Raw genomic sequence first — 13,214 nt, 5'->3', positions numbered from 1 at the left:
GCCGGATCCAATTCGAAAATTAAGGAACAACGCAATCATCAACATTAACTGAAATAGATTATTAGATAATTTTAGCTTATACCGTTCGTTATACATAAAACGCGCACGCGAAAACGTATTCTGCGCTTGCGCACACGCATATGCGCAGTCGTAAGAGGTCTTACGCGCACGCGTAAAAGCCTATGCGCATGTGTCAACGCGGCACATGTGCAAAAAGTTTTTAGCTTGGATTATAGCTCGTTCCGGATTATGGGTGTCCGAATTAACGACTTTTGACTGTATTTCAAAAATTATCACCTCGTTTGATGTTCAGTAGGTGGTTTCTTAGTACATAACAAAATAATTCGAGCATTTATTGCAGCAACCTTCAACAGTGCGAAAAATATTGCCATAGGCCAACGATTAGATTTCCTAGCAGTTGACTATGTGGCGGCAATTTTGTCTACAACATCAACTTCTACTTTAGATAAATGGTAGAAAGTTATTATTTCAGTTTTTTTTTTTCTATTCTCCTTAGATGAGTTTATTGCGTCATCATTATGCATAGTTGAAAGTAGTAGAACATTCTTATTTTTCTTGGGTATATGCGAGATAACTGATTTCTAATACAATTTTATGTTGTGGCCAGTTTTGAAGTGCTTTTTCCAGTTAATGATTCTATGTTGTTGAAAATAAAGCTTCGCATCTCTCTTTGTAGAATCCTAAAATTGAATAGATTTTTACTAGAAGAAAAGTTAAAATGTAAATGTCCTAAGACATTTATGAGAAAGAGTAAACATAAAAGATTGTGTGAAAATCCTTTGCATGATATGATAAAGTATGCAACCATTGATGCATAATTACTGTACAGTAGCATTGCTGAGCATAATTTGCAGGTAAACATCACATGGGGAAGAAAAAGATGAAGACTTCTGAGTACTTACAGTGAATATTTTGAGAAATGAAAAATTTGTATATAAAAATCATCAACTAATACTGCAAAATTAAAAACTCAGTAAAAGTAAGGTAATTCATAGTTGAATTTTATACAAATCTCGCTACGACAACAAAGAAAGAAAAAAGGCTAGCATGTATACAGTACCAAAGTCTTTAATCTGGATGTCCATAATCTGGACCTCAAAGCTACAAACTTTATGCATATGCATAAACATATACGCATGCACGTTTAATGTGCACATGGGCATGAAAAGAAGAGATACTGTTTATAGAAGAGAGAAAAAGAGAAAGTATTAACACAAAAAACGAAGCAACTTAAAACAACTTACATTGAAAGAAATGTTTCATAAAGTAAACAAATAAATATTAAGCATTTTTTTTGGTAAATTTTGATACCCTTTAGATCATAATTGCTCTTTATTTCATAAATTATGGTTTCATATTTTTAATTTTACATGACTACTTACCAGATTTAAATTGATGATCTGTAATCTGGAAAAAACCCTAATCCGGAATCGCGGAAGTCCCGAGGTGTCTGGATTACGGACTTTGTACTGTATAAGAGGATTATTTGATTACTGTCGTCACTAGAAAAGATTTTCTTTTGAGAGAGAAAACTCAGTAGGTTTAATCTCGCATTATTATTATTATTATTTTGCAAAATTTAATTTTAAATATGTAAATGATTAAATATTAACTTGTTTTTAAGGGTACACAATAAACGAAAGTGCTTTGTACTTGCCATTCTTGCTGATAGGCAAGAGTGAAAAGTAGAGTAATTTTTATTTTCATTATAAAATTTGTAGAGTCAAAAGAAATTGGCAACTTTTTTTTATTTCAGTACCAGTTTTGTGAAAATAATCAAATGCATGCTAGATATCTAATCAGTAATTTTTTGTGGCTGTTCTCCATGTATTTAAATGCACCACATAAATTAAAATAGTAAAAAAAATAAATATGTATTTGTTGAAATTTAAAACTGGACATATATCTAACGTTTTTAAGTTATTTGAGAGATTTATAGGTTTATTTATATTTTATCATAAACAGTTATATTTTTAACATATGAAGCAGTCATGATGAATATTCTTTTTGACAAATATTACTTTTATTAATGAAGTGGTTTTATTTTCTTCACAATTTTTAAAAGTGAAATTTTCTTTTAATCATTTTTTAAACATTAAAAATAAGCTGACAGGCATATTGGAAATATTGGTTCCATTTCTTGTTTGAAAATATCTGGTTGTATGGTATTTTCTGTTGTTTCCTTCAAGTCTGTGTAAAACTGGAATATTTTATAGATTTTTCAACTGATGGAACTTCTAAAAGCTAATAGCTTTCCTGTGCTAAATAATTTATTTGAAAACTTCCAAGTTTGAAGACATTTTAAATCAAAAACAAAGTTGAAAACAAATAAATTCTCTAGCTTGTTTAGTCTATTGTGTGGAATCTGTAATTTTGCTTTGTACTTCTGGCCTATTTGCATAATTAATAAAGTGGAAGGTTCAAAGAAAGTATTGTTTATTTTAGTGTTTGTATCATTAGGCTTCCAGATACTTACTGCCTAATTTGTTTCTGGATGTAAGTGATAAAACAAATTTGGCATGCATTTCATACAGAGAGTATATATTTTGCTAACTAAAATGAGAATTTGAAGCTTAAATAAGTAACACTTCCACTTGGAAAGTGTTAGTTCCAACTCTAGCAAGTGAAAGAGCATTTGCTAGATACGTTTTTAGCCTAACTTGGATCCAAATGCATTTGTAAATGTAGGATCAAATGATATCTCTTAACTGAGCACAAAGTGTATGTTAAAAGACCCAAGATCTTGATCAGAGGTCCCCAACTTTTTTTTTACTAACAGCATATTCTAGAATATCTGTTGGATGGCGGGCACCATTTACTTTTTCAGTGTGAATTTATAGTTGGATAGAGTTACTTGAATAATACATGAACATAAAAAAGTAGATTGATTGCATTTCGCTGGTATCTGTGATGGACGCAATTTCTATTTCATTAAAAATGAGAAAACTTTCACATAGAATTTTATTAAAAACTAAAATATTTTTATTATGATCGCACAGAAGCGGGGACACATTAAACAGTCGGCGGGAGCCATGGTGCCTGCAGGCATAGGGTTGGGAACCTCTGATCTAGATCATTGTAAATAATAGCAGCAGGATCTATTTAACTATACAATAGTTCTTAGCATTTATGCTCTGAGGGAGAAAGTTTTAAGGAATTGATGAAGATTGAGATATGTGAACAGAAACTCAAAATAATAAGATTAATTGTAGAACAGCTCACAAAGTAACCCTTACTGCTCAAATGATTTCATAAATAGACTTTTCTGTAATTGTGTGATTAGTATTTACTGTCCAATTTCCATGTTCTTTGAAGCAGCATGTATAATGCAATCTGCTGAAATCATTTTATGTTGTGTGAAGATGAAAGAGGATTAGTTGTGTACCAGATATAGCATAGAAATTTTAATTTTTGTCAAAAAAATAATATGCTTGTCTTAATGGCAGAAAACTAACATGTTCACAATGTAGTAATTCTTGAACTTTAAAAATAAGAATTCATTGCATTATCGGCATGAAATATTCATGTTTCAAGGAAATTTTTTGATGATCTTTAAAAATCAGTAGATAATATAGTAAATATTTCATATTTCTACAAGTTATCATACTTTTAATTTTTTAACTGCTGTTTTGGATAGCTAATTGTAAGTTTAATAATTGAAACATGACTATTTTGGAAGGGAAAAAAATGGTTATTTTCTGATTATCAGCATCTTTACTGAAAAGCTGTGAAAAATTATGAAGCAGTGCACTGTATCAATAAAAGGTATTTATGTGGCAACCCACGATGCTGCCAAAAGTATTTATATGGCAACCAGGTATGCATGTAGCATCCTCTCAGATGGCTTATTTACTTCTTTGGACTTGACTTCAATTTGACTGCAGATTATGATACCTTCAATGGGAATTTCAGCATTTTAGCATAGCGATGAACTACAAACTGCAGTTTTTCACCTTCAGTGAAATTTTGGACTTGGCTTTATGCATACATAGATTGTAATCTCGCTTGCTTAAATGCATCAAGCGCTTCTGTTTTCCTTTGCATATTAGAATTTTGTGCAATATTCAATTTATTTTTTGTAGCAAAATCAGATTGCTGTGTACATGGGGAGAACAACAATTCAAAAAATTGAAAAGTATGCATATCTTGCATTGAAAAGAAGAATGTAAATAAAAAGTGACACTGGGTGCATTGCTGATATAGATGTAAAGGTACCCAAACAAGCATTTCCATTCAAAGTCTGCTATGATTTCATAAATATTCTCAAAAATCGCCAATGATTTCATAATTTTTTATGTAACTATTTAAAATTTTAATTACCATGGGTTGGGGGAGACATAAAACTAAGCCTGTTAGGTCTTCTAATATTTGTATTGCTATTTCAGCATGTATTATTTAGATTACACAGTTAAATATTCTAATAAAGATTTACATACATTTAAGATTCTTCATTAAAAGCCTGAAATAATTTTTTTTTTCAGGTAAAAACTTGTACAACAATGAACATGTAGCTATAAAGTTGGTAAGTAATATTTTTTCCACTCAATTTAATCGTTAATTTATAATGCATGATTGATGCTAATTTAAGTTATTTTTATTTAATTATATAATAATGCATTGCTTTAAAAACATATATTAAACTTTCTTTGCCTTTAACTGTAATAAATGAACAATTATGGGTTAATCACAAAGTTCGCTAAAGCATAAATATTGTTGACATTACTGAAAAGCTAGGCATCATTAATTTGGATAAAAATGATAAAAGTTTGATAATCCTGTATGTCCGGTATTTTAATAATGCCAAATTATCCATTGTACTGGATTATCATTTATCAAGATATAATGATAAAAAAAAAATTATAAACATAACTTTAATAAGAATATGAAACTTTGAATGAAACTCTACTTAAAATAAGTGTAGAAATACATTTATTTGACAAAACATAGTTGAAAAAATATAGAATATACATTATTTATTATTCAACTCTGGCTCCCTCATATATATATGTGTGTGTAAACATATACACATGGGTTACAGCTTATTTTTAAGAAAGTATTGCAATCACGAAAAGTTTCAGGCAGCATATTTCAACAAAAATATCCATTTTGACCACTATCGAATGCAATTTAACGATGTTTTTTCGTGACATCTGTACGTAAGGACAGAATAAAAGATTCCTTTTTTCCAAAAAAATTATAAAACTGCTTTAAAATGAATTCTGAAGAGAATTTTTCATGGCGTCTGTACGAACGTACGTACGTATCTCGCATAACTCAAAAACGAGTAGCCTCAAAATGTTGAAATTTTATATATAGGACTGCTATAACATGTAGTTGTGCACCTCGTATTTTGGTTGCAATCGGCCACACCAAATGTATATAAATATATTTATACACACTCTTACTCGCCTCAGTGATCTCAGTTTCGTTACTCTGATATGTTTGTAAATTGTGCATTTTTTGCTTTAAAAATGATTGAGTTATGTTGCTCTTATTTTCCGGTTAAGGTTTTTATGCCTTACGTAAATCTGGAAGCAATATTTGAACAATTATCAACAATTTAAAAGTTGTTTAAGTGCCGCTAAGCCTAATAATTTTTTTGATGGCGGCCATTGCTTGTTTACATTTGAAACAGCAGTGTAGCGGATTTGTTGCCAATTTAGAGAAACTTAGCATCGTAACAACAAAGATAACGCCTTCATTTATTATTGCGAATTAAATCATGCTTAATGCTTTCTGGAATTTTTTTGAGGAAATAAGTGTTTAAGATTTACTTTGTAATTTTTAATACAGGTATTTTGAGTTTTTATGTGTTTTTGCCTTGTCGCGAAGCGAGAACTGAATTAATTGAATGAGAAATACTAAATCGTCTGTGAAAAACTGTTTCTTTTTTGTTTTGTTTGCTTAATTTCTTGTACACATCGTTCTAGCTTTGTTATAGTATTTGAGTAGAACATGTGGCAACGATAAGATAATTCTTCAAATGATATAAATTTTGTGCATTCTGAGTTATAATATGAACGAAATATTAAGCAAACCTAGCGCCAGACTGTCGCTATGGCAAACAAATATAGTGAATTTTAAAGAGTGCATTTATTCTATAGTGGTTTATGCACTGTCGACAAAGTAGATTTAATTCAATCCAATAAGTTTAAATGAAATGAAAAAAAAAAAAAAATGCGTACAGTCAAAAGTCGTTAATCCGGACTCGGGACTTCGGCGATTCCAGATTATCGATTTTTCCGGATTATAGATTATCAGTTTAAATCGCGTATGATGGCATGCAGAAATTCTAAAATTAAAAATATGAAACCATAATTTATGAAATAAAGAACAATTATGATCTAAAGGGTATCAAAATTTACAAAAAAAAGCTTAATATTTATTTGTTTACTTTATTAAACATTTCTTTCAATGTAAGTTGTTTAAGTTGCTTCGTTTTATGTGATAATACTTTCTCTTTAATTCTATAAACAGACATAATTTCTTGTTCAGTCACAAAGTTCCGCTGTTCAAGTCCTGTTAATTGCTGTGCCGAGAATACCGACTAACTTGTTAATCGAAATTTTTTCGTTTTCACTAACCTCTCTGTCACATTCATGTCTTTATCCATTTTTTGCAGCAATTCCACTTTTTGTTTGATGGACATCGAAACATACTTTCGTTTTGTACGATCCTTTTGGAGCTCCAGATTGGGAAATTCTATTTGACATAATCAAAAGTTCAAGTTTACTTTTATAGTATTGCTCTTAGAGTCTGCAAAAAATAATAAGCTGGATCCAATTCAAAAATTAAGGAACAACGCAATCATCAACATTAACTAAAATAGATAATTTTAGCTTATACCGTTCGTTATACATAAAACGCGCACGCGAAAACGTATTCTGCGCTTGTGCGCACGCATATGCGCAGTCATAAGAGGTCTTACGTGCACGCATAAACGCCTATGCGCGTGTGTCAATGCGGCGCATGCGCAGAAAGTTTTTAGCTTTTGAGGTCTGGATTATAGATCATTCCGGATTATGGGTGTCCGAATTAACGACTTTTGACTGTATAATTTAATATTTCGTACAAGGAAGTCGTGGTATACACATCAGATTTTTTTAATAAAAGAAGTAATAGATGCTAAAGAAAAAAAAAATTGATGGCATAGCAAATTATTTATATTAATTAGCATTTATTATGAAATGGAAAAACTGGCATTAGTTATTTCTAAGAAACAGTATAGCTTCGACAAAATTTTCTTTGTGAGGGCCCGTAGATCTGATTTGATAAACTTAAGAGATGAGAAGAGTCTTTCCACATTAATTTGAGTAGGAGTAAGAGCTGTTACTGTTAGGGCTACTTCTTTTAACTTTTCAGGAGAGATTTTTTACAAGCTCTAAAAGAGGTTTCTTGCAAGCAAGCGCAATCATATTTCTCTATTTCTTCAAAGGCATGTAGAAATCTTGTTTATATTTTTTCATTTTTATATCTAAAGGCTCCTGTTTTTTATTTTCATTATTTTTTATTTTTCATTTCTTAGCCGTTTCAATATTATCTAGAAAATTTTCTCAAAATCTAATTCATCAATGGAAAAGGATGATAGAGACTCAATTGCAATGTCTGCAGTTTGACTGTCCTGATTCGATTGTTCTGAGAATAATTTCATTCTTAATGAAAGTTCATAGATGACTTTCTTTGCCTTTTTAATTTGTTCGTCATCCAAGAAAATTCGGTGTTTCTGATCTCCATATATTGAACCCAGCAAGATCTCATTGTCTAGCAAACTAGTTTCTCTTTTATTCATTGAAGAAATGATTCCTTCTGCAATAAACCCTCCATTTCAGAAAGAATAAACATCACATTCTTCCATTCTTGTCTTCTGTCAATTCTTGAGATTGCAGCTTTTTTGTGGCTATATACGGTGTAGGAAGAAGAGTTTCCAATTCTGCAAGATCATTCTACAGCTTTTCTGTTAGTGAAACATTAGGGTTATCTACGTCTTCTAAAAGTTCTTAATTCTAACAACCTCATTTTCATCAAATATGTACTTCCTTATCGCGTTACTTGATCAATAATTGCTCCTTTTCCTGCTCGATTCCTAAGAAGGGCATCAATTTTAGGAGTTCTTGCTGCTATTGCTGCTTACCTAAATTTACCAGTGAGATTTGTAACTAAATGAATCAGTTTAATCACTAATGGCAAATATCACATCCATCCTCCCTTATATTTATTTATTAATAGGTCAATAAAACGGAAAATAACTATTTATTAATGTACACAGTTTAAATAAAAATAATAACTCAGCCTGCCATTAATTTTTTCAATTCATTTAAATTTCATTTCAAATTCAGACTGTCCAACGAAAACTGGAGTCGGAGTCGACCTACTTTCAGCGACTCCAGCTCCGACTCTTTTTATCCCAAAATCTACCCGATTCTAACTCCGACTCCACAGCCCTGTGTTTATACTGTTGTATGAAAAACTTTTGGAGTTCAAAAGTTCCTTTTTTTCAGTCAGACGTCATTAACCGTTTGCCTAGTTACTCAGAGTTAATCGATCATCGAAAATTTGTCAAATATAGTTATTAAGAGTTAACTCATGTTTCATGGTGTACTTTTTTTATTTATTCCAAATAGACTCGCATTGTGCTTTACAGCGGTGATCTTCACGATGTTTTGTTATCAGACTACACAAATTTTATGTCGTGTGTCTTTTGCCTCAGCATCTGGGCAACCTTTCCAACTGCATGTAGGGCGTTAGTTTAATAAGTCAATCTTTTATCCAATTTTTTAGGAAGATTGTGAATTATTGGAGGCTTCTAGAGAGGCGGTTGGGATAAGAGATTCACAGAAACATGCATCTTTTGTGTAGTGTAACTTGCATTGTGAAGCATCATCGTACTATAATAGGATTTTCAGAATTTTCCTGAATTCTGGTTGAATTTTTCAAACTTAATTTCTTCTTTGCTTATAAAATGAATCTGAATTGAAATAATTTTTTTTTTTTTTTGGCACGAATTTTTGTAAAAGTGAAACACTCTCTGAAAAGAAATATGCTGTTAACCACAGATAGTAAAAAAAAATATAAAGAAATGAAACTCTGACATGAGTAATTGCATACAAGTTTTCTTATGTTAACTTTTCATTCCAAGAATCAGTCATTTGGTAATTCAGGAAATGGCATTTTGAAAAATCAACAAATAATGCTGCATCATCAAACGTTGATATAATTGATATATTACAGCATATCAGCAGCTGTCTTATCAGTATGAATTTTTGGATGAACTGATTCACTTTAATATTGAGAGTTCAAGGTTTAGAAATTCTTTATAAATTTAGTCATTCGTGGATGGGGGAAAATATAAATTAAATAAATAAAGTATGTTTGATGAAAAATCTTGAATTTGTTGATATTTTTAGCACTTTTATTGTTTTGAAAATTTTTTGTAGATAGTAGGTTTTGCAAATTAAGATTTTTTAAATAATTTTTGATGTGTTACATAATACTATCTTAAGGTAATAAACCTTTTCAAAAATTTTGTTTCAAATCTGATATTTCAGTTCCTTTGCTAATTTTTCATTTCAACTTTATTCTTGACCTTTTTAACTTTTTATGTGCTTGTTGCAATGGATGCCAAGAAACAATAATAGATGCAATATTGTTTCTTATTTTCTTGAATAAGTTTGCGTTTAATATTTCTAAAAATAACATTGATCACTTTTAAATATTGGATTATCAGGAACTGCTTTTTCTGTGCAATTAAATGTGTATTTTTTTTAATTAAAATTATATGGAACTTGCATTTTTATCTAGTTGAGTTTTGTTTAATAGAACTTGTATTTTGATTTACTGAAACAAATTACTTTCATCAAAAAGAAATAATTTCTAAAGTGTTTACTTGTTTATATTATTAATTTTGTTACTGTAAATTTTCTAAACTTTAAAAATGTTGTGCAAAAAGGAGTGAATCTGCTGTAGAAAATTGTAATTAATCTTCTCCATTTTTTACGAAATACTAGATTACAAAATGCCAGAGCATTCTTAGAATAATAATCCTTTGAGACCAAGTGATGTGGTCCTACTTTCATTCATTGCCTGTTTTGTTTCTCTAACTTTTTGGGTATTTATGTATTAATGCAACCACCTTGACACAATTTGGCAATTTTTTACAAGTGAAAGGGCAGAAGCTACTCATTTGAGTGCAAATTGGTGGTTTTCGTGTCCCCCCCTTTTTTTTTCGAAAGATTCCCAAACTATTGATGTTTAGCATAAGTCGGTAAAATTATCAATATATGAAAAGAAAATATACTTTAGCAATTTAAAATGCAAATTTTAATTATTAAATAACGATTATGGTTATACATTAAAAAAGTACGTACTTTTTCGTTTTGCCAGCACAAATCTCGCCAAGCAGACTTTATTGGCGACAGCATACAGTATATGCATAAAAAATGTTAACAAATGTTAGTTCTAAGAATTTTTTATTTTAAAGGCATAAACATTTTAATATCGTTTAAAAATTTTGTAAAAAGCCAATAAATAAAGACAATAAGTTTGTAAAAGGACATTAATTTAAGAACTTGCTATGCTTTTTATGGTTCAAAATCCTGATTCGCCGGTTCATATCACGTGACCCCATGTGATCTCATCTCACATAGACTACGCTACTAAAATCTAATTCTCTCAATAATTATCTACATTAATTTCAAATTAAATCTTAATTTGGAATACAAGTTTAAATGCAAGAGTTATTTCAATTCGTACAAATAGCTTACTCAGAAATTATATAAAACCACAGTGCTTTACTTTGCTAGTGCATTCTCATTAGGAATGATGAATTTAACCCTTCACTTTGCCTTTTCTGTATTTTCGCTTTTGGGTGAGTAGCGTGATTGCATCCTAATTGACTTAATTACTGCGAATGGCCTTAGGGTATAAAATTGAACTCTTTGGTAAAAATTCTATGTAATTCTATACCAGTATTGAATGAAACAATCAATATGATAAGAAATGGCTGTCACTTGTTTTGAAAATGAGGTGTAAAAGGTTACCAGCGAGGATATTCCGCTTGGCATCAGTTGTATCATTATTAGCGACTTTATCGCCTGCACCAGCAAAACGGCAAAGTACCAAAAAATAAAACACTTATGTACTTCTTCAAATCATTGTCATTTTTTGTGCTATTCTTCTCCTGAAGTACACGGGAGAGTATTTTTGCTTTAAGAAAAATCGGATGTACACAGCAGTCTATTTTTGCTTTAAAAAACATCGGAGAACTTTTGCTTAAAAAAAAACATCGGAGACTGCTTTCATAAACCTCAGCAACAGTGGCTATCTAGAAAACACATTTCTTCTTGTTCCTTTAGAAATTTTAACCAAAATTATGTATTTCTCCTAAAATTTTATAGCAGTACCTTCCACTTCTGGCAAATTCCACAAGCTCGTATTTTGAAACTATTTTAAGGCAAAAAATATCGCAATTTGTTCATAAAAATATTTAGAACTTGGAATACAACGTGAAAGAATGCATACGAAAATGGCAACATTGGTTGAATAAAGGATTGATATGAGTGTGGTTGCCAGAAGAACGGTTATGCACATGGTTGCCAGAGTTTGGCAGATTCTGAAAATTTGGTGACTTCTAAGCTGGATTGTGTTAATATGCAAGTACCGCATTTTTGGGTTATGGCTTCATAGTTTTTGTTTTTTATAGTTATATATATATATATATACACATAAATTTAAATTGTTTACTAAGAACACAGCTAAACCAAACTGGAAATAACTAAAAGGTATGCTTACTTTTGAAGATATATCCCTGATACTCTCATTTTCAAACTCAAATACAAAGGTAATAACAAAAGTTATATATTTTTTAATATTTAAAAAGTAATTCAAAATCAAAAGAAGATCAAAATTCTTAAAATGAGTTATTTAAAAGAAGATTTTTTAAAGGTCAAACCCAGGAAAGAAATTAACTTGTATACCTGCTAAAATTTAAAACAAAATGACTGGAAATGCAATTGTGTTTAGTTGTTGGAAGGTATCATGAAAAATATTGTTTTCTGTTTAAGAGAGTTTAGCCTTAAATTGGCGATAAAATGTTTGAAAGTTTCTTGGAGATAGTATATTGATGCTGGCATTAAAATAGTGCTTAAAGCTGCCATTTAGTTAGAATATAAATTCTAAATAAAAGTAAGTATATTGATGCTGGCATTAAAATAGTGCTTAAAGCTGCCATTTAGTTAGAATATAAATTCTAAATAAAAGTAATAAGTAAATTAAGATGCCTGTGACCTGCACTAAAGCTGCAAATTAATAAACCAATAATTTATAGTTAGAAAACTGTTCATATACCATCTTCAGGAAACAGAAATTGAATTAAAACCATGAATATTTTAGATTTAAAAATTAGTATTTTCTAAACCACTATTGCTTCTGCTCAACAATTATTCACTTATGCATTTTAATAAATTTTTAGGATTAAAAAATTTATTAGAATTATATATTATACATGTATTATATATTCATAGATTTAGATACTTGCACTTGATTTACGTATGCTCTCAGAATTTAAATATTGTAGATTAGTTCGCAGCAATAATTAATCATTTATTTGTAATTCAGTTTCATTTAAAATTTAGTTAACTTTAAATTTGCTTTTTATGAATAGAGAATGTTTGTTAAAATCTGTATACATATATATAATTTAATGCTTTACCATTCTGAATGGTATATTAGTTAAGGGAAGCTGACTGCTAGTCTGAAATCAGTGATGCAGGTTCAACCTGTATGTAAGACTTGGCTTGATATGTTTTCTTTGTCTTTGCTTGAAGGAGTAATTAGGTCACTCCATTTGCTGCATGGCCATCATTTACATGGGCAACTCTCTCTTGGTGAATTGCTTAATGACCAATGGGTTAGACCTAACCAGCAAGCATCCGGCTATACAGTGCAGTAGCACTACATATGTACAACAAATGGTGAAATCCTGATGTCCTGCACACTTCTACCTAGAGTTAGATTAAATAACAATTCGTATCTGTATTTTGAGATTTTTATTTATTTTTTTTTTATGAATGAAACCTTCTAAGACATGGTCATGTAATTCTAGTTTGTGGAGGTGGATTGTAATCATGCTCAATATTCAATTTTATTTATGTTTTTTGAAACATTAGTCATTCTGAGATGTTGTTGCTGTGGTAGTT

The 13,214-nt window shown here is 30.2% G+C and overlaps 1 protein-coding gene across 2 annotated transcripts in view; it reads left to right on the top strand.

Annotated features, from left to right (window-relative positions):
- Window positions 1–13,214, top strand: part of gish (casein kinase I gish) — a 75,688-nt gene that overhangs the window by 14,803 nt on the left and 47,671 nt on the right. For both annotated transcript variants that reach the window (XM_035356898.2, XM_035356897.2), the window contains exon 2: window positions 4,503–4,543. In XM_035356898.2, the coding sequence (XP_035212789.1) occupies window positions 4,503–4,543 (41 nt within the window). The remainder of the gene's footprint in view (window positions 1–4,502; window positions 4,544–13,214) is intronic.

This window comes from Stegodyphus dumicola, chromosome 6 (genome assembly GCF_044657685.1).
Source record: "Stegodyphus dumicola isolate Sdum_Otavi_A_Nest chromosome 6, ASM4465768v1".
NCBI classification, from domain to species: domain Eukaryota; kingdom Metazoa; phylum Arthropoda; class Arachnida; order Araneae; family Eresidae; genus Stegodyphus; species Stegodyphus dumicola.
This window is presented reverse-complemented; position numbering and strand designations above follow the sequence as displayed.